Consider the following 23,638-nt stretch of genomic DNA (forward strand, 5'->3'; position numbering starts at 1 on the left):
CTGCTCAGAAAAGGAAAGTAAATGGTGCTGTTTTGCAATGTTAATGATATTTCATGTGTTAATGGAAGGAAATATTTATTAGCTTGTTGATGATGCAAGATTGGAGAAATATATAAAGAGTTAAGGGACTTATGTTAATTCCCTTCAGAAAGATTTAAGTAGACTTTCAGTTTAGGCTAATATGAGTGGGATTGCCTTTGTAATGCTAATTATTGTAGGGTGTTTCACTTGGGATTGCAACAGTGTAGGATTGTGTACGTATCAGTGGTGTAAAAATAAAGCAATTTTATTTTTCATTTACTCAATTTTTTATTTATACTTGATTCTAAATGTCTATTCAATATTTATCCATTACTTATTCAATTATACTTATTAAGTTCTGTTTGATTGATTTAGTCTCCTATATTTAATCCTTTTTCTTAACTTTTGACCCTCCCTCGTCTCAAGGGTGTAACTATATTATTCACGTTCACTTAATTTTATAACTTGGGAATTTGCCTTGGGCTAGAGCCGAATTTTTTTGTTATAACATCAAGCATATATTTTCAATAATGATTTCTGAAAATTTATTTTTATTTTGACTGTGCCATCAGAAATCGCAGATAAGATTTAAATATCTTTCCAAAGAAAAAACACTTTGCTTAGCATGGAAATACTATCTAACTCTCAACACTCTATCAAGTGACATAAAACTCTATTCTACAGTCATAGCAAACTATCCCATTAAGATACGTAGGTTCGATTTTTATGAGCACTGTATTGGTATGCAGGAATCAGGCAAATTATTTGACAAAGAAAACAGTTTATTCATACTAATCAAGTTACAGTAAAGTTTAATGCTAAGCACACAGAATATTTCTGACTCTATACTTCTCATTAATTTTAGCTAAGAGCTTAAACTAATCTACCAAGTTCAACAATCTTCCACTATGTATGCAGACTATGGTAATAATCGTGCCTACACTTAATTCATTTACTAGAAATGACCTACAATGCTATGCAACAGGCAAGTTTAAACATTCGGTAACAATAAATGCTATCTTATCTCACAACTAAGCAGGTAAATTCTCAATATTTAGCTAATTCCCTTCAGTCCTTAAACAATGCTAACAAACAAATATGCTAGAGCAATCTCTGCTACAATTCTTGCCTTTAGTTAATCATATATAGAAGACCTTACTTTGTATTAAATCATCTAGTCCACATCAATAGATTCTTGAGATCATTACCATCTGTTTTATATATTTCTCCTTCACTTACGGGCACCTTTTTTCGGCATCTATGGGGTACTTCTACTGGCGGCAATCAGCAGGCACCTTGGCGGCTGGAAGTCCAGAATTCATTTCTTTTCTTGCTTAAATGACCCATCTAACATCTTCAGGTATCTGTTGGCAGGAACGGGTCCCTTGACCTAGAATCAATGGGACATATACGAACCGAGAGCCGGAACTGAAAACTGGGTGAAGACGTGCTTATCCAGTGACTACCTTCAATAACGGCCTCTCCTCTTTTAGCGGTCCGCTGGCTACCTACGACCGACCTTCCCTGACGAAAAACTTCTGAGTTAAATAGGTTCTAAGATATGTTCTTTCTTGTGGTTATATCAGTTACTTTAATATCATTTTTGTTCTAGGTGTTTATCAGATCTTTCCAAATCCCCCCACCCCCAACTCCCCATGTATAACAGTGATGGATTGCATTTAAATAGTTTAGGTGTGTCATTTGGAGCGACCGCTGCTGGAAGAGAGAGTAGTGAGTGCAGAGAACAAATCTGAACATCTAGTAAGCAAATGTGAAAGAACAGAAGAGTAAGAAAGGAGAAATTGAAGTGGTGTTTATGAATGGAGAAGTGGGTAACATAAGTGTAGAGAATGAGAGAACAAGTGGGCAAGGCAAACAGGAAAATGGGGAGACTCGGGGTCGACAGAGGAACACAGCTGGAGAAACGTTGAAGCTCAGAGGAAGTGAATGGATGTATGTAGACAAGAAGGGAATGAGAAAAGGAACGGGATGATCTGAGATGTAGGGAAAACAGTTGGATTTGAAGACGGTTCTGGGATAGGTAAGGAGAAAAAGAAATGGCTCAAGAAAGGTATGGAGAAGTCACATCTAATAAGTGGTATCAGTGAAACTTGTTATAGATCCAGGAATGAGCTGTCATGTTTATATGTGAATGCTAGAAGTATCAGAAACAAGGAAAATGAAATGGTTGCATTGATTGAGTTTGTTCACTCAGAAATGGTTGGAATAAGTGAGACACATGGTTAGATAAAGATGACTTCTTGACAGGAATAGAGAAGGAAGAGTATGATGTTTTTGATGAAGATAGAAAGGACGAATAGAGAGATGGAGTATTATTGTGATAGTAAAAGAGTTATGTCCATATAAGGTAAAGATGTAAGAAGGAAATAGTGGCAGTGGTTTTGAGGCAGTATGGTGTGATATAAAGGTGAATAGAATGAAATACATAATCGGATGTTACCGTAGACCTGGTAGTGACGATGAAATGTATAAGCAAATTAGTCAAACAAATAGGAAATGGATGATCATTATGGTTGATTTTAATTATGGACTGGGATGATAAGATAGGAAGTAAGGAAAATGTGTTTCTTGAGTTTTTGAGGGACAACTGCCTCAGTATGTAACAGAGGACACAAGAGGATTTGAGTGGCTTGGATTTGATCATGTCATCAGAGGATGTTGTTATAAATGAGATGTCCAGTTAGTTAAAGCGACCATGAAGTGATTACCTAAGTGGTTTCCAGCAGTGTGAGGAAAGGATATTTGTGGAACTACAAGACTCGTGATTATGAGAAGCCCAGGAGACAGCTTGCAGCTGTAGTGTGTGGAACAAGGAGTTGGGTGAAAAGGAGATTAATGCTGCTTGGGTATTATTTAAGAACTATATAGTAGAAGCAGTGTCAAAATGCATTCCAAGGATAAAATGGTTAAATAAGGTAGGTGTGAAATGGATGGATAAAGAAATTAAACATGCAATACAGAGAAAGAAGACATTGTGGAGGCATCATAAGATGAGTGGTAATAATCAATTCCATGAAGCATACAAAAAAGAAGCAATGAGGGTATTAACATGTATTATCTGCAGCTGAAAATTTGAAATGCCAGGACAAACATATTTACTGTATATTCCAGTGTATAAGTTGATGTTGGAATTTTTTGAGTTTATTTGAGTTTTTATAGTATACTCGTATAAGTCAACTCGAAAAATTTCTTTTTCGTATTGACCAGTTGATCAATAGCGAACTAAAGTGCAATGGCTCCTTTGAAAAGAATGAAATATGACACGTGTTTTAAGTGAAAAGTGATTAAATTTGCAAAAGAAAATACTGTGTTGCTGCACGTCAGTTCGGAGTAAACGAAAAACTAGTTCGCGATTGGTGAACTAGTTTTCGCGAAATAAAACCAGATACACGTATAAAATCCTTTAAAAAATGTGCTATATCTAACAAATTAGATAGCTCAGAAGATGATTTTGTTTACAATGATGATGAAATTGATGCTAAATCTGATGGAGAAAACAAATACAATTTATATGATGATATACCGAAAGAAATTACAGAACCAGAGTACTGAACTTTTCATACATTCAGACAGTGAAAATTAAATTATAATTATGTAGTTACCTACCTATTTTCTTTTGTAAATAAATAATTATATAACACGTAAATAATTTTTTCTGTAAATAAATTTGATATACCGTATATTCCAGCGTATAAGTCGACTTATTCCAGCATATAAGTCGACCTTTCAGCATTGAAAAAAAGTACCACATTTTTTAGGTCTATTTATACGCCAGGTCAAAAATTGATTGCTTTCCAAGAAAAAACTAGTACTGTCATACTCTGTTAAATTTATTAGCAATATACAAAAAGGGTAAATATGTAAAAATATTTCAACTTATATCAAATTTATTTACAGAAAAAATTATTTACAAAAGAAAATAGGTAGGTAGCTACATAATTAAAATTTAATTTTCACTGTCTGAATATATGAAAAGTTCATTGTACTCTGGTTCTCCGGTATATCGTCATATAAAATTGTATTCATTTTCTCCATCAGATTTAGCATCAATTTCATCATCATTGTAAACAAAATCATCTTCCGAGCCATCTAATTTGTTAGATATAGCACATTTTTTAAAAGATTCTATTACTGTATCTGGTTTTATTTCATTCCATGCTTTCGCTGTCCATTCACACATAGTTATCAAAGTAATTCCAGAATAGGCCACTTACAAATTCCTTTCTGTAATGCACACTTATTTTTTGGCATTTTCATTATTAAAGTTTCATTTTTTCTCCAATCGCGAACTAGTTTTTCGTTTACTCCGAACTGATGTGCAGCAACACAGTATTTTCTTTTGCAAATTTAATCATTTTGCACTTAAAACTCGCGTCATATTTCATTTTTTTAAAAGAAGCCATTGCACTTTAGTTCACTATTGGTCAACTGGTCAATATGAAAAAGAAATTTTTCGAGTCGACTTATACAACGAGCATACCATAAAAACTCAAATAAACTCAAAAAATTCCAATATCGACTTAAACGCCAGGTCGACTTGTACGCCGGAATATATGGCAAGTTGAAATATTTTTACTTATTTACCCTTTTTGTATATTGCTAATAAATTTAACAGAGTATGATGCATACTAGTTTTTTCTTGGAAAGCAATCAATTTTTGACCCGGCATATAAGTCGACCTAAAAAATTTAGTACTTTTTTTCAATGCTGAAAAGTCGACTTATATGTCAGAATATACGATAGTTAGATACTGTGTTTGGCACTACAGTAGAACCATTTTTCTTATGTGTATGTAGCATACCCTTTGTGTATGTGGATGTGCTTGTGCTTTTCATTATGAGAGGTTCTTCCTCTTGTCTCTAATTGCACCAATTGTTGCTAAATATAGGATGTATATTATAAATGTCTCTGGTACTATATTTAGTGATACAATAAAAAAACATCTTGCTTCTGCATCTATATGGATCACATTATGAAGGAAAGTGGTATTAAACATGATATCAAAATTGGAGATGTTAATGTCAGTTTTTTGCTTTATGCTGACGATGTTATACTTCCACTACAAGTTTCCCTGACTAAATTGAATAACTGTTGTAATAGATATGGTATGAAGGTCAGCAATAAAAAGTAAAACATTTTGGCTACTTAGGCGCGATTTTTAGTGAAGATGGCAAATTAAATATGGAAATAGACAACAGAATCAACAATGCTGGTACGGTAGGAAGTCAATTGAATAAATTCATATGGAATAAGAGAGAAATTAGTCGGAACACTAAATTAGCTGTATACAAGACGGTGTTCAAACCAGTTTTAACTTATGGATCTGAGAGCTGGGTCAGAAGTAAAACCCTTGACCAAAGACTGGAGACCGCAGGTATGAGAGTCCTGAGAAAGATTAGAGGCGTGAAGAGATGGCATCAATGGCAATACAATATTAAAAAACGAAGATATTAGGAAAGAACTTGATATTGTTCAATATCCAGGAATGCATTAACATAGCTGATCTCAGGTTGTATGGTCACTTTAACAGAATGGGCAAGGAAAAATTAGCAAAACAAGTGTTCTCTGCCAGGTTGGCAGGAAAACAACCCAGAGGAAGACCAAGATATAGGTGTATTGATACGGTACAATGTGCCTTAGACGATTGAAATATAAGATCTGATAATGTTGGAGTCTTGACACGTAACAGACTGATTTGGAGGAAAATTGTAGATAGGAAGTTAGTAATGATGTAAATTTTTCATGTAGTACTATCACATCCTGTACACCCCTTGAGAGTATATATCAGGAATTTGAGGATGCTTTTGCAGTATAGTGTATGTTGGGGTTTTATTTTTTCTTTTTTTTTTTTTTTCTTCACACTGTATAAACATTTTTATTGCAGTCTTCAGGTAGCACAGAGATATTAAGCAAAAATGGTTTGTTCCTGAATAAAAATGAATCCTGATGATCTCCAACAAAATGCAAGCATATATGCAAGATATCTATTAACGGTAAGACAGAAGAGCTATTGAAAAAGGAAAAAAAACTTACTTAACAAACAAAAATTATTTATGTATATATTACTGTGTAAAAAGCGTATACTGATCATCAGTCAATAAAATGAAATTCTTAGAAAACAAAGTAAAATATAAATAAAACAGAAATAAATACACGTGAATTGTGCAAGAAGAATCACCTGTTGAACATTATTAAGTTCAATGGTACTGAAGTACCAATGTATACAGCCACTGTTTATTATTGGTTGGTTAATTACATTTTACAGACAACTTATATAATCTCGTAAGTATTTTATTTTATTTTTTTGTGTGGTTATCATAAAGGCTCCGTAGCTCAGTCGCTATAGATGCAAAGCCCTTTGGTCAGAAAGACCGGAATTCGATTCCTGTCCATGAAGTGAGGAACCTTTATCTGGTCTCTTTCGACTAAAAGTGAATTAGCCAGTCTCATGGGAGGTGGAAAGTTTTTTCACCCAGATGGACTTGGGAATAAGGATTAACCAACCTATTCCTTAGGATTTTGGTTTTGAAAACCTGCATGGTGAAGTTTGGGTCTATGCGTGAGCATAAATTAGGATAGGATAGGCCTATCATAAATGCCAATATTCGTGTCTAGAGTTTATAGAATCCCATGTTATTTGCTCCATCCCGGCAACTTTTAAGACACACATGCACATAATATCACAAATGTAAATTATTAATAGTTCATTTGTCATTAATGAAAGCATTTCTCCTGACTATTTTTAACTGTATTAACAACACCAAACAAACTATTTTATAAAAGGATGTTTTATTAACTTGTCGGAACGAAGTATGTTGACACAGTTCTACATACCAAATTAGATCAAGACTCCACTATGTCTCAAAGGGAAAAAAAAGTCCACAAATTATTGAAGAAAGTAATTTCCTGGCCAAAAGAGATCATCAAAAAAATAAAACCGGTTCATGTGAAACCACCCACATTTATGAATTAGCAATAATTCACAAATCTGATATCCCCCTACATCTCATAGTCGATGGCATAGATAGGCCCACTTTAAACTTGCCCAACAGTTAGCCAAGTCTCTTGCCCCCCCTTTACTGGCAACTCCTCTACTTTTGTAAAAAAATTCAGTCCATTTCAAATCAGTAGTTAAAAAATCATATCCTTAAAAATTCAGACATAATGGTTAGTTTTGATGTTACCTCTTTATTTACCAATGTACCACTTATAGACACTCTTGATTTGATCAAGTCTAAATTTCCTCCTCATATCTTTGAATTATTCAAATTTGCTATATATGCAGGTTACTTTACATGTGGAGGAAAAATCTACAAACATATTAACGGTACTACTATGGATTCACCCCCTTTGGCAAACTTTTACATGGAACACTTTGAAAACAAAGTACTTACCACAGCTACTTACAAATTCCCTAGTGTGGTCATGCTATGTTGATGATGTGTTTGCCATTTGGCCCCATGGACAAGACATTTTGGATGCGTTTCTCACCTACCTTAACAGCCAACACCCCAAAATCCACTTCACAGTAGAAAATCTAATAACTGCTTACCTAAAAATCTAATCTCTTACCTAAAATCTAATAACAGTGGAGAATATATTGAAAGTTTATTTTCCACTTGGTTTGACTATAATAAGTTTAGTTTAATCCTTTATCCAAGTGTAAGCAAACATAGTTTGCACCTGAAGTATCTTCAGGACTGAGGCAACTCGTAGTAAAGGTGGACCAAGCTCTCATCACTCCTTGTCTCAGTATCTCCCATAATGCTATGCATTAAGGGAAGCCACTACCCAGACCGGTGTTGACCTTTATTTAGGTCTTCATGGCCTTCGCACCACATTCAAACCTCATGTTAAATTAGCAACTCTGATCTGCTTGCATAAATGTGAACTTCACTCAATAACACACCCTGGAAAGCATGAAGTTCCTTGTGACTTGGCCTTCTATGGACAGACAGGAAGATCTGTTAATATCTGCCTGGGAGAAGATAAAAAATACATTCACTACCAAATGAGTAGATATTTATTTATAATCCTACTAGTTTCACTGATTTTTTTGCTATCGGCATCTTCAGGGATAAAATTGGTAAGCGATATGAAGGTAACAGACTAGGTTTTAACTGACAGTTCTAATTCATACAAAATTAGTACTGTGTGAGACAATACGCGCGTCTCGGGAACATGATTTATTTGTTACGAGATATGATGTAATTGGTGCGAAAGTTCATTTCTTTGATGTTTAGTGATCTGATTAAAGTTTTCCAAATTCCCGGTAGGATTAGACCTTGATTCTTATTTAGGTTTCCTGTTGAATGGGCAACTATAGCAGCTTCCTTGAAGGTTCTGGAATGGTAGTTCTCTTCTATATAAGGCATATGACTCTTATTCCACTCATTCAGATGCTTGGTAGTGGTGAAGTGGGAAGAAAGGTCCAAATTATCTTGTCTGTTGTGTCTTACATAGCCTATGTGCTCCTTCTGTCTCGTTTAGAAGCTTCTAGAGGTCTCACCAATGTAACTAACACCACAGGAACAAGGTATATTATATACTCCAGAGTAATTGTAGAATGGATGAGGGTCTTTCGGAGATCTTAAAAATTTTTGAATAGTATTGACTGCTTGAATGCTACTCTAATATTGTGTGGTTTTAGAAGGATAGCCAAATTTTTGGAAATGCTGCTGACAAATGGAATAGTTATAGTACTGATGTATTGGGTGTCATCACGTTGTCTTTGTGGTATATCTGAAAAGAGAATCTTGTTGCAGAGTCTTTTTGGATAACCATTTAAGGATTGCTCTCTGGATATTGTAGTTAATTCTTCTTGTAAGTCATCTTGGTCTGTGGTGTACTGTATAGCTCTTTTCTTAAGCATATGGATAATGCTAAGTTTCTGGGATATATGATGTGACGAGTCTAAATGGAGGTAACGTCAAGTATTCGTAAGTTTTTATATACAGATAGGTTGATACTGTTATTGGTTTGTTTCTTTATTAGGATGTCTAGGAATGGAAGTTTTTCATCTTTTTCAATTTCTAATGTGAATTTGATGGTATGGTGGAAACTATTGATTTGGTAGAGATAATTCATTAATTCTTCTTTCTTTAGTTTCTAATACAAGTAGTCAAGAAAGAAAATCACACATTCACTAACATTATTATGGCAAGTCAGGACTGTCAGACCACGCTGTAAAAATAATCATAATTTAAAATTCTGAATATTTTTTGGTATTGTTTATGTTAGAATGTTTATTAGTTTTAGTTTCATAACACGCATTGTTGGCACTTGCGATGTGCCGGTTATTGAAATTGTTTTGTCAAAAATGATATGTAAAGCAGTTAAAAATTTATGTACTTACCAGATTTGAATAGTTGTGTTACTTTAAACAAATTTATTGTAGTTTAAAATATTAAGTTTTGTGTTTTATGAAGACATTCTCCTGTCGCTAACAGAGGACACCCTGTCAGCCATTATATTTAATACATTTTAACATAAACAATACAAATTGTTTATGTTAAAATGTTTATTAGTTTTAGTTTCATAACACGCATTGTCGGCACTTGCGATGTGCCTGTTATTGAAATTATTTTGTCAAAGTGATATGTAAAGCAGTTAAAAATTTATGTATACTTACCAGATTTGAATAGTTGTGTTACTTTAAACGATTCTATTGTAGTTTAAAATATTAAGTTTTGTTTTATGAAGACATTCTCTTGTCGCTAATGTAATCTATGTGTCAGGACATTGTATTTAGTTTCTCGCTTGCCACTTTCATAGAGTACGCATGCTCACTGAGAAATTTGATGTGTGATTGACAGCTGACAGAAAGTGTTCGGTATCGTGGTAATGAGAAACAAACAAAAGAGCGTTCAGAAAGAAATTAGACTCAAGCCGGCAGGCATTTAGATTCGGAGGAAATTGAGTTTTTTTATGTGACAGTCGGAATAAAATTAATAGTAGATTCCAAAAGGAGAATCGTAGAACTGTGAATTTTTTAAAGTGGAAAAGTTAAGACTGTCAATAAGCATTAGTGAATAAAAGAAGTAGTTGCTATTTATTGTTCTAAAGGAATGTTCGAGAAAACTCTGCTTAGGAAGTTTCATCTGTATTAAGGACGCCAGATCTAATTATTATTTCTACTGAAAAGAAGACAGAATTGAGTCGGGAAGATTAAATGTTTGCTACATGAGTGATGAGAAAGGATCCTATAAAAATGAAGAATAAAGTCATATATCTTCAGAAAAGGGCCTTAACAGAGAAAGAAACTGGCTATGAACATTTTGTCATTGTGCAAACAAAGTGTTAATCTAGTCTTAAGTGTAAGTTTATTTTTAAAAGGCCTTGGATCCAATTAAATTTGTAGTTATGTAATATTGTTTGAAGTGTATATATATATATATATATACAGGGTGTTCGGGATAAATTTGACATATTTATAATTAATTATATTTTTCCGTAAGCTACATGTATTAACACACACTTCTCTTCATTTAAAAGTTTGGACCCTTCTTCATTCATATACAAGATGTCAGAAAGGATGGATAGCTGGAACCCACCTGAATCATGGAAGAGAATAACTTGTATCATGATGATTCGTGCCCGCCATCAAAATAAGGATATTACGATTGCTGCCCAATGCTCCCTGAATACAGTAAAAACAATCAGGCATGAACTAGAGACTTGAAATGGTGACTACGAGGATGTAGCAAGAAGAAAGATCCCTAGCAGACGATCTGATTGCGTTCGTACAGCAGAATTCCTCGCAAATCTGCAGGAACAGGTGTTGAAGAACCCTGGCATTGGAATTCTGGCTTTGTTCGTGGAGTTGCTAACTGTAGTCAAGCCCTGGATAACAAGGGTAGCCAATGGTAGGCCGTATGTATGGCAGCAGGATTCGGCCCCTTGCCACACCTCTGGGAAAAGTCAAAAATGGTTGTCTGAAAATTTCTACGACTTCACCAGTCCAAATGTTTGGCCTCCAAACTCCCCAGACCTTAACCCCATGGATTATTTTGTATGGGGCGCAGTTGAAAAAGACACCAATCGCACTTCCAGTAATACAAAAGCCCAGTTAATGGATAAAATTAAAACAGTTTTTGCGGCCCTTCCCAGGGAGACTGTAGCATCAGCTTGTTCGAGGTTCCGAAGCAGAATTGAAGCTGTGATCGATGCTAATGGTGGTTATTTTGAGTAAATCTTGTTGATAGTATTGTAATTAACTCTGCCTGTAATGTTTTTTTGTCAATTCATTAAATTTAATAGATACAAAGAAGATTTTCTTTTTCCTTACGAAACTGTCAAATTTATCCCGAACACCCTGTATATATATATATATATATATATATATATTGTTTTTGTTATAATAAATGTGTTTATTTTGGTCTTGAGTCAGTGATTATTTGGATTCTGAAAGCAATAGTAAAAAAGTGGTTGCACCAATCGGAGTGAACCCTTGTGCAATAAATAAATATATAGGTACACTCAGAAATAAAAAAAAAAATAATTGTTGAACAGAGATCATCTCTGTATATACAGGATTAATATTATGATAATATCCTCTATATAAAAATATCTAATTATTACAATGCTTTGGACACCCCTTCACACGGGATTAGATGGAAGAAAACCAATGTGCTATTTAGAAGTCGTTATAGATCTGAAAGATGATTTTTTGAATCAGCCATGACTATGAAGAATTCTAACCTGAAGAAATATGGTTGCATTAATTTGCAAAAAAATTGGGAGACTGTTATCTGAGAGCAACTCCCACATAGCTATAATTTTTTTTTTTACATTAGAGGGCACCAAAATAGATCTTTTGTCTGTTACAATTTGAATCACTAACTCACCGTCTCTTATACATGCTGATTTGAAATTCAGTGAAATGTAAGCAGTTAATAAAATATCCTTTTATAAAATAGTTTGTTTGTTGTTAATACCATTAAAAATAAGTCATGAATGACCATCAACACCTATGCTTAGCTGTTCGGTTGAAAGCATGGCCACGCAGTTAGCCAAGTGGCTATGCGCTTCACAACTATATGCCTGGGAAAGGAGCGTCCTAGGTTTGATTCTTGTCACTGACATGAGGAGCTTAAAGATCTTTCTCAGACATAGCCAAATTAGCCAGTTCTTAGGCATAGGCAACAGGGTTTTTCTCCCCAGTTTATCTGCGGTTTTCCTCCCACTAGCAGGCAAACCAGCCCCATGAACACACGCGGATTACAGTCAGGAATACTCAAGCCCCACCCATAGGCCTGATTCATCAGTTATGCCAGTCCCGAGTCTGGTTAAAATTTGGGGGGATTGAGATGGTGCCATACTTCCTTGTAAAAGGGGCCTCACGGCCGATATATCATCATATGCTATAATAATAAGCTTGGAGAATGGTGATTGAGTGGAGTGCATTCCTGACTCAGTTGTGAGTTCTTTGTCTGTAAATGAATTCAAGAAGAGGTATGATATTATTTTGATAGTTTGGATCTCCCGTGATGAGTCTACTGACTCCATGGAGGTGTCCGTAATCATAATAAATATACCAACCAAATATAGCATTCTCCTCAGTTATTGTTTTCTAATATATCCTAAACACATTTCCCCCTCTAATCAGGTTAGGTTACAATCCAAGAATCTGTCGCAATATGTGGCCTGCCATATGCAACGAGGAAATTATGGCACAAAAGGTGTATTCTTCGAATCACTAGAAGGTGAAGGTGGCACCTGGAGTTTTTTTAATGCACTGTATGAACATGTTACATACCACTTCCTTTATACCATGTCTATTTTCACACTTGCCTTGTATGGAACTTCCACTGTACAGTTGCAAGGATGGTGTGATCTTTCCCTTTTACAAACATTTTTTGAAAAATGTTGGTAAAAGCTTCTAAATTGAAGGTGAATTAATCGGTTTCACTAAATGAGCACTTCACATCTATAACACAGTTATAGAAGTGAAGTGCTCATTTATACCTTTTTTGGAAGCACCTCTCTTCAAATCCCACATATGCAATAAAGAATCATTCATACAGACTTTTGATTTGAAGGGTAGCTAGCTGATCTCATAGGTAAATAGACACATGCAGTTAGCAGCCTCATAAGCTTTAGTTGCCTTGTCATAATTCTAATGAATATCTCACTTTTTTTTATCATATAATTATGCAAGTTTATTATTTTTGCTTTATAGAAAGCTTAAGATGGTTGTACATGTTTTTTCCTAATTATTTGTTAAAGGATGTTAATTTAAGAAAATTTTTATATTTTCAAGATGTTTGTAATTAAAGTCATATTTATCTAAACAGAGGAAAAGGACCATTAAAGACAACAATGGATGTCATTAATGCTGCCAAAAAGATTTCAGAATATGGAACAAAATTAGATAAGTTAGCACGTCAAATTGCAGATCAGGTAACTATTTTTAATGCGGTTACTATTTTGCTGTGTATTGTTGGTCACTGAAACTAACGTATATATTCAGCCTTGCAGTTTTATCATAAGATAATGTGAGATAAGATTTGTAATTTAAAATCAGGAACTCATACAAATTTGAGTAAATGGCTGATAATAACGAATGGTATTTTATAGGAACTATTCACATGAATACCCATACAATTGACCCTTGAACAATGTGTATGGTGGGGGTCGAAAATCCTCATATAACTTTTGACTCCACAAAAACTTAACTACTAATAGTCTACTGTTGACCAGAAGCCTTCTCAATAACATAAATAGTCGATTAACACATATTTTGTATGCTATATGTATTATATACTGTATTCTTATAGTATATAATATTACAGTAAAGTAAGCTAGAAAATGTTAAGAAAATCATAAGGAATTGAAAATACATTTACTGTACTGTATTTATCAATACCGTAAGTTTACATCGTCTGTTTACAAGATGAATCTATCTATCAGAGCCTACATCAATATTGTCTTATGTGATACACAACACTGCAGATGTTATACATATTACTAACACCACTAGACATCAAAAATGAAAAGATAACGTGAAAAAGAAATTCATATTTATTTATAGGTATAACGATGATAACGAAGAAGCAGCAGTATGATTGCTTTATGGTAGCCTAGTGATTGATACAATTGCTGCTACATACTAATATAATGCCCAGCCTATATACTAATGAATGAATCATTATAAAATTTTTATTTTTTATGCTAATTATTTAATTAAATTTAACTAATTAATAACACTTTAATGCAGTTATGATTTAATATTGCATCTTTACATTTGTTTACATTTTTCTCAACTGCAAATGGCACCGCTTACAGCCTGTAAATGTGTGTGCATAAGTTTTGATGAATTTTAACTTTTTTTTTATAATAGATTTGTATATATTTTATGCATTCATGACACACCTAACTTTTTCTTTAATTTTTTCGATAATTCTAGGCTACACAGTTCGTTTTTGAGTTTTTTCATATTGTTGTAAATCTTCAAAAAATTGCCAATGTATTTATTAAAAAGAATTTGCATATAAGCGGACTTCTGCAGTTCAAACCTGTGTTGTTCAAGGGTCAACTGTATATGTTTGTCATGCTCATGAATTTCATTACTTGAAATATTTTATGCATATTTTTATATTACATATATATAAATTCAGTCTCTAACAGTTTAAACACGTATGCATGTATTGTGTGGTATTTTTTTCTTGACTATTATGTATATAAACTATTACACTTTTTTTATAATGTTAGTCGAGTTGCTTTTAATTTATCGTCCTACATATTTCGCCAATTTTTTCTATCAGCATCTTCAGGGAATACAAAATTAGTAAGCTATATGAAGGTAACAGACTAGGTTATAACTGATGGTTCTAATTCATACAAAAAATTAGTATTGTGCGAGCGTGTCTCAGGAACGTGATTTATTTGTTATGACTCATGATGTAATTGTCATGAAAGTTCATTTCTTTGATGTTTAATGATCTAATTAAACCTTTCCAAATTTCTGGTAAGGTGAGACCTTGATTCTTGGTTAGGTTTTCAGTTTTGCGGGCGACTGCAGCTGCTTCCTTGAAGGTTCTTGAATGGTAGTTATCTTCTATATAGGGCATAAGGCTCTTATCCCACTCAATGTAATGGTTGGTAGAGGCAAAGTGGCAAGAAAGGCCTGAAATGTCTTGTCTGTTGTTCCTAACATACCCTATGTGTTCTTTCTTTCTCGTTTCGAAGCTTCTAGAGGTCTGACCTACGTAACTAATACCACATGAGCAAGGTATATTATATACTCCAGAGTACTTGTAGAAAGGATGAGGGTCTTTCGGTGATCTTAAAAATTTCCGAATAGTGTTGACTGGCTTGAAAGCTACTTTGACATTATGTGGTTTTAGAAGGTTAGCCAATTTTTTGGAAATGCTGCTGACAAACGGAATAGTAATAGTACTGATGTATTGGACGTCATCACGTTGTCTATGTGGTATATCAGTCAAGAGAATCTTGTTGTAGAGTCTCTTTGGATAACCATTTAAAGATAGCTCTCTGGATATCGTAGTTAATTCCATTTTTAGGTCATCTTGGTCTGTTGTGTACTGTATTAGCTCTTTTCCTGAGCATATGGATAATGCTAAGTTTCTGAGATATATGATGAGACGAGTTGAAATGGAGGTAACGTCCAGTATTTGTAGGTTTTTTATACACAGATAGGTTGATACTATTATTGGATTGGTTTGTTTCTTTATTAGGATGTCTAGGAATGGCAGTTTTCCATCTTTTTCAATTTCTAATGTGAATTTGATGGTATGGTGGAAACTATTGATTTGGTTGAGGTAATCCATTAGTTCTTCTTTCGTATGATCCCAAATGAGAAAGATATCATCAACATATCTGTTTTGGAATGATCTGGGATAAGATTTTATCCTCTAGATCTTCCATGAATAAGTCAGCACAAGGAGGAGAGAGGGGGCTACCCATGGCTAATACGGTGAGTTGTTTGTAGACAGTTTTTTGCCAAATAAAATAGAAGTTAAACAGTGATTGAACAAAGTAGTGATGTTTCTTGGGAACAAGTTGTCTAAGGTGTTGATGACTTCAACCACTGGAATGTTTGTAAACAGATATGTAATGTCCAAGCTTGCTAGTATATCATCTTCATAGATAGGGATGTGTTTTAATTTATCTATAAAATGTTGTGAGTTTTTAATATAAGTATCCGAGACGTGAATGTGTTGTTGGAAAATCTTAGCAAGGTACTTGGACAGTTGGTAAGTGGGAGAATAGATTCCATCAACTATTGGACGTAATGGTATACCTTCTTTATGAATTTTAGGAATGCCATACAATCTTGGAGTTAGCGGGTGCATTGATTTTAGCTTTCTTATTACTTCTATAGGCCAGTTAGTCATTCCACGTAATAGTTCATTGGTGTCATTATGGTTTTTTAGGGTAGGATCCGTACTGAGAACTTCATAGACAGACGTGTCAGTATGGATCCTACCCTAAAAAACCATAATGACACCAATGAACTATTACATGGAATGAGCTTATCTATTTGGGAACCTGTAAGATTCATTGTAACAAATTTCTTCTTTGTCCTTAACCATTCTGTCTTGCCACAATACTAATATTTAGCAATATTATTGTGAATAACCTCTTATATATAGGATTAGCATTAAAAAAATCATTTACTGGAACCATTAAATATGCTAATTTGATCATCATTACTAATCAGATGCATTCCTAAGAAGTTACTGCTGGGTGCTGTGTCAGTAGCCTGTTAGTTTTTAACATTGGTAAAAATCTGCATCATCCAGTATCATTTGTAAGCAACATTATCAGTTGATCCATGTGGCACCCTCACATTTGTAAGAGTGCAGTGCAACTTTGACCCAGAAATGCACAGGAAGGAGGACTGAGGATACTAAAACCAAAGGGTGCTTGAAAGAGTGGTATGGAAATAGCAACCATCCGGTGTGGAAATGATTAAGATTCCCAAATGTTTGAAGGAATTAAGGTTAGTAATAGGGTACTACTTTCTTATGCTGTGTAGTATCCTACTAGGGATGACAATAGCAGTAGCAAGAAAATAATGAGATGAAATAAAAATATCAAGTATGGTTATTCTCTCAGAGCCTGCTCTAGATATGTAATGAAGTCTGACCGTGGCAGTCTCTAATTATAACTATTTTGTTTTTTGCTTGAGATAAACATGCTTTAGACATTGTATATTATACAATTAGAAACGCAACAGCATATTAACATTAAGTTTTATATAAAGCTGGAGAAAAATCCAACTTGAATATATGAAGTGTTATGAAAAGCTCAAGAGGATGAAGCTCCATCCAGAGCACTATATCTTGATGGTTTAAAGCTCTTAGAGAGGTTAGAAGGATGGGGATGAGGATTTGTGGTAGAAGAACCCTTGCAATTAGATGGCCAAGCAAAAACAACCTCTAATTCTGAATTCATGGACAAAGTGCAGTGTATTCATAAGAGATCACTATTTGAACTTAAGGTAAACTATATGTGAATAAGGAATTAATAACTTCTGTAATTGCCATAGAAGTATAATAAAATTAGTTTAATCCTTTTTCTAAGTGTGAGCAAACAAAGTTTGCACCTGAAAGTAGCTTCAGGACTGGAGTAAGGTGGTACAACACCAGGGTAACTCGTTGTAAAGGTGGAGCAAGCTACCAACACTCCTATCTCAGTATCTCCTATAATGCAAAACACATCTCCTTGCAGATATGTCTAATGTTATGCATTAAGGGAAGGGCCACTACCCAGACTAGTTTCAACCTTTATTGAGGTCTCTTCAGTGAGAGCCAGGCCCAAGTGGAGAATACCAGGCAGAAGCATTAGCAGGTCATCTCTACCTATAGGAGTTGCCAAATGGTGTGCCACCCTTTTTTAATAAATTACTCTGGATTTAGAGAAAGATGTTGAAAGTTTATTTTTCACTTGATTAGTGTATAATAAAATTAGTTTAATCCTTTTTCCAAGTGTGAGCAAACAAAGTTTGCGCCTGAAAGTATCTTCAGGACTGGGGTAAGGTGGTACAACACGAGGGGAACTCATTGCAAAGGTGGAGCAAGATACCAACACTCCTATCTCAGTATCTCCTATAATGCAAAACACATCTCCTTGTGGATATGTCTAATGTTATGCATTAAGGGAAGGGCCACTACCCAGACTAGTTTCGACCTTTATTGAGGTCTCTTCAGTGGGTCCGCAAGGAGATGTTTTCAGGCGCAAACTTTGTTTGCTCACACTTGGAAAAAGGATTAAACTAATTTTATTATACTCTAACCAAGTGAAAAATAAACTTTCAAATGCCATAGAAGTAAGAGAAAAATCAGTGTAAGGACATTTTTAAATTAAAAAGTTAGCTACTGACAACTTCCTTCCCATCTTTATTCCTAACATGGCTCCATCAGTTATTCTTCACTACTTACCTAACCTACCGTATTATAGTTTTTCAGACGAGAGAACTTTGCATTCCTCCTACTTCTTCCTGAGGCTATGTGAACAGTTTATATGTTGATATCAAATTTTCTAACTGCTGATCTCCATCTTTCTAAAACCCTAAACTTCTATACTATTTAACTGCATGCATGCACTCATTCCAATCCAAAATGTGTTCAAGAATGGAATACTGCAATTCTAAATGCTGCTCCTCAAAAAGTAATCAGGCTTATTAAGAGTTTGCCTGTTACTGAATTGCTGTACTCCTTAGTACAGCTCTGCTCAATGCATTTTCTTCCAATATATTCACAGGTTGTGTTCATCTGAGCTTATCACTGCTTCTGTTACATGCAGAAAAGTCCACCAGCATCAGTTCCCCCCCCCCCACCAACTATAACTAAAAGCATTAAAAAAAGTTTGTTAGTGTATGAATAATGGATGTTCCATGATGAGTCTTCTGACTGTGAAGACATTTGTATAATAATAATAAGAAAAGCTGATCCTAGAAAATGAATACCAGGAAATGTATTGGAAAAATTAGGAGGAAAGTGCAAAGCTAATTGTAAGTACCAGCTGACTTTCTATTCTGGGCATGGATTAGTTATTACTAGCACCATGTTCCAACATAAATGTGCACAAATTCACAAGAAAAGACAAGATGATAATAAAAGTCTCACTGACTATCTTCCTGAGGTTAATTATAAATATCTTCCTGAATTAATTATACCTCTATGGAGGTATAATTGTTAATATAGGTATATGTATCTTCATGCTAGTTCAGGGCACAAGAGTATATAGAAATTTCAAATAATCTATTCACTATTTAATTTTGAGCAGGATAAAAATGAATTGAAAAAAAAAAATGTACAAAAGTTTTAAAAATAAACAGTCAAGCAAACTTGAGAAAGTGAACTGTAGATTCAAACACGCAAATATTATTCAATAAAAAAATGAAAGAGATTAAAAACAAGAATTAAATGGAGAATTGTTGGCAGCTTCTGAGTTGGATTCAGCCAGGGAGGTATGATAAGTTGTTTGAAGGATAGAAGAATCAGAATTTGTAGTTGACTCAGAGTTAAAGATGCAGTATTGGGGAGGGGAAAAAAAAAACTCTTAGGAAGTAAATCAGTATGTACTTTTCTTACTCTGAGAAAAAAAATCTCTTAGGAAGTAAATCAGTATGTACTTTTCTTACTCTGAGAGAATCCATAGGAGTAGGAAAACCGAAGTGGTGCATAAAAATGTAGTTAACATATCAAAAGTCTCTTCTATATTCTGTGTTCAGCAAGAATTTTGATAAATATATGGAATGTAGCAAAATGTTCTGAAGTTTTTTTTTATAAAAACCCATGGAAATGGAAGAAAATGTATTGAAAAAACAATCAGATGATGAAGTTGACATGAAACTGAAAATATTCTAGGATATCAGGAGTAATTACTTTAATTTATTCATATGGGGTTTTCCCCTGTTCTTCCACCATCCCTTAGGACTGGTTGACCCCTCCTAGTGAGTGATTAAGTATGTAATTTATGACTGTAGATCCGTGTGTGTGTGTGTTCATGGACTTGTTTGCTTGTTCTGAGGGACAAAAAAAGCAGAGTTTCTGGGTGAACAAACCCTCTACCTCCATGTGAGACCAGCTAACTCGCCTTTAGTTGAAAGACACCAGGTAAAGGTTCGTTCCTCACATCATTGACAGGAATCAAACCCAGGTCTTTCCGACCAAAGGGCTTCGTCTATACTGACTGAGCTACTGAGGCTCTAGTAATAACTTTAAAAGATTGTTAAAGGAAACAAGAAGTGAAAGAATACTGGTAAACAAGTATTCAAGAAATTCAATCGGAAGTACGATACCTGTGGCAGAAAAAAAAATGATTAACAACCTGAAAAGAGGAAAGGTAGCTGGAATAGACAATATTCAACCAGAAATGCTCAAATATGGAAGTATAATTCAGGATCTTGTTCAGAGGATCAAATACCTGATGATTGGAGTCTAGCTTTCATAAAGCTTTCTCATCTATAAAAAGGGAAATGAAACTGAATGTGAGAATTACAAAGACATATTCCAACTGAGCATTCCAGAGAATATTTCTGCAATCATATTTGAGAGGAGGCTAAGAAAAATTGTTGAAAAGAAACTTGGAGAAGAACAAGTTAGATTCAAGTAGGGGTTGTCTGGATGAGAATTTCATTTTAAGACAAATAGTTAAAAAAAAAAATCATGAGAATATAAGAATGATGTGTATTTAAACTTCTTCTTCAAAGGCATATGAGAGGAACCAAGAGAACTGATGTTGACAATGCTACAATCATATAAATTTGATATTATTCAGAGTAATTTCTTGACATGAAGCCTCAAGGGGTGTTCAGATTACTATGACAGCACTACATGATTAAGTTTTGCATTATTATTTGTCTCTTATCCAGCATTTTCCTCAAAATTAGTCTTTTACTTGTGAGCACTCCAATATTTCATATCTAACATTTCATGCTTCTAAGGAACTTCTGATTGAATCAATCCACCTAGACTTTGGTCTTCCTCTGGGTCTCTTTCCTGCCATCTTAGCATCAGACACCTGTTTTGCTAACATTTCCTAAACTATTGTGTTTAAGTGGCCATACCACTTTAAATTAGCTCTGTTTACACATTCTTGAATACTAACAATATGAGGTTCTTTTCTAATATCTTCATTTTTAATATGATTCGACCATTGATGCCACTGTTCACTCCCCTAATTTTTCTAAGAACCCTCATATCTGTGGTCTCTAGTTTTGATCAAGTGCATTATTTCTAACCCAACTCTCAGATCTATAACTTAAAACTGGTTTGAACACTGTCTTGTATACTGCTAGTTTGGTGTTTTGGCTAATTTCTCTCTTATTCTATATAAATTTATTCAGCTGACTAACCACTGTACCACCTTTTCTCATTCTGTTCTATATCCAGATTTAACCTCCATCTTCACTAAAAACTATGCCTAAATAGTTGAAATATTTTACTTGTTCTATAGGATCTCCATTCAGAATGTAGCTGAAGTTTTCTATGCTCCTGTCTATTTTTCTAATTTTGGTCTTCTTATTGCTGATTTTCATGTCCAGTTTGTTATTCAATTTAGTTAGTGAATCCTGGATACTTGCATTACGAAAGAAAGTGGCATTAGGCCTAATATTAGGAGATGACAAACTTAGCTCTTTGCTTTATGCAGGTAATGTTATACTCCTAAACACATCTACATAAAGCAAAGAGCTTAGTTCGTCGTCTCCTCTAATATCGGGCCTAATGCCACTTTCTTTCGTAATGTGCATCCTTGTGTTAAACCTGATTTTACATCAAACCATCTTCGTGTATTACCTTCAATTATAACTGCTGACTTACAACTTAAATCTAGACTATGTATTGCTCTGTGTAATGTTCCATTTACCCCATGGAATTGTAGCAATTTGAAAAGCTTTTCTCTGGGCACCTTGTTTTTTTTTTCTGTCTTATTCTCATGATTTCTCAATGATTTGTCATAAAGTGAAATCTGATTTTGCCACACTCTATTCGTCGTCAACCCAGCTAGTTCTTGTCCATGTTTCTCTTCCATAATCTTTTCCTTTTCACCTATGCTTGTATAAATAATAGAGAAATTTCTCTGTAATTTTCACATCCAGATTTATTCCCTTTTTTATAGATGGGAACTATTAGAGTTCTATTTCAATCATTTGACCTTCTGACCAGACCCTCTGAGTTATGCAGTGTAGCCACTGCAAAACTTTTATACCTCCATATTTAGGCATTTCTAGTCGAATATCATCTGCTCCAGCTACCTTTCTGCTTTTCAAGTTTTTGATGGCTTTTTCTACCTCAATTATTGATAAGTACTCCTCTTTGCATTCCTCTTGAAAATATTCTAGTATGGACCTGTCACTGCTTGTTTTATTTAAGTCTTTAAAAGTAATTACTCCAGACTTCTAGGATATGCTTAATCTTTAGTTTTCATGTCAGCTTTATCATCTCTGATTAGTTTTAAAGTACTCCTTCCTCCATTTCTAAATTTTTTCAACAGCCTCCAGAACATTTTGTCACATTCCTGATATTTATTTTCCATATTCTTACCAAAGTTTTCCCATTACTTTTGCTTAGCTACGTTTACACATAGCTTAGCTCTCTTACATTTTTCTCTGTATTCTTTTAGGGCATCTGCTGACTTATTTGCTAGGAATGTTTAGTATGTTTTCTTCTTTCTCAGAACTGCTTTAACTTGTTGTGTCCACCATGGTATTCTTATTTTTCTATCCTTCACCACATACCTCTCTAGTTCAATCAATCAATGACTTATTTAGAGTTTGCTATTGAGACTTCAAGGTTGGGGGTGCTTAAGGGTCAAAGCAATATAACTAAGAGGAGACCTCCACATAGCCTTCAAAGGAATGCGGAGAACTGACCAGGGCCTCTGACCTAATGTCCAATCCTCACCTTCTCGTGGTGCACCCTGTTAGGTATCTACCTGGATAATGAACAGATGAGGATAGGCTGGCAATTTGGGATTTAGCCGACTAAATTTTCTTCTTGTTGGCTAAAACCAAAATTTCAAATGATGGTACAACATGACAGAATTTCATGCCGACTAGAGCGTCACATAGTTAAACAAGGTCCCCACTGTTTTTGCCAGGGGAACCAGGGCAAACAGCAAAAAATCAGCTACTGGAAAAAATCCTAAAACTTACCCCAACTCAACATTACCAGAGTTCAAGATCAGTACTATCAACATAAGAGGCCTGAATGGCAAAGAAATGGAGCTAGCTGAGGAATTGGATAAGTATCAGATAGATATAATAGGGATGACTGAAACAAAAAAAAGACAAAAACTGGTGAGATCTTTCTGAGCAATAAATACAAAATGTTATATTCAGGCAATGACAATCAAAGAAAAGGAGTAGCTGCCATAGTATACAACATAAATATGAGGCTAATCTTCTTGAATGGCAGGGAGTCTCAAGTAGAGTGACGTGGGCAAATATCAGAATGGGGAACTGGACAATGAGACTTATTTGTGCCTATGGTCCCACAGAAGGTTCTATTAAGGTAGAAGTGGAGGAATTTTTTGAGGCTTTAGAGAAAGCAACTGACACAATGAAAAAGGAAAAGTTGGTTCTTGTTGGGGATCTAAATAGCAGAGCAAAAATGATTGTTAG

General features: G+C 34.5%; 1 protein-coding gene across 3 annotated transcripts in view; it reads left to right on the plus strand.

The window, feature by feature from the left end:
* Positions 1 to 23,638, plus strand: part of alpha-Cat (catenin alpha) — a 610,048-nt gene that overhangs the window by 487,370 nt on the left and 99,040 nt on the right. For all 3 annotated transcript variants that reach the window (XM_090391790.1, XM_090391792.1, XM_090391791.1), the window contains exon 17: positions 13,338 to 13,443. In XM_090391790.1, the coding sequence (XP_090247916.1) occupies positions 13,338 to 13,443 (106 nt within the window). The remainder of the gene's footprint in view (positions 1 to 13,337; positions 13,444 to 23,638) is intronic.

This window comes from Typopeltis vanoorti, chromosome 4, assembly GCF_054136105.1.
Source record: "Typopeltis vanoorti isolate ZY-2024b chromosome 4, IOZ_Tvanoo_1.0, whole genome shotgun sequence".
Classification (NCBI taxonomy): Eukaryota; Metazoa; Arthropoda; class Arachnida; order Uropygi; family Thelyphonidae; genus Typopeltis; species Typopeltis vanoorti.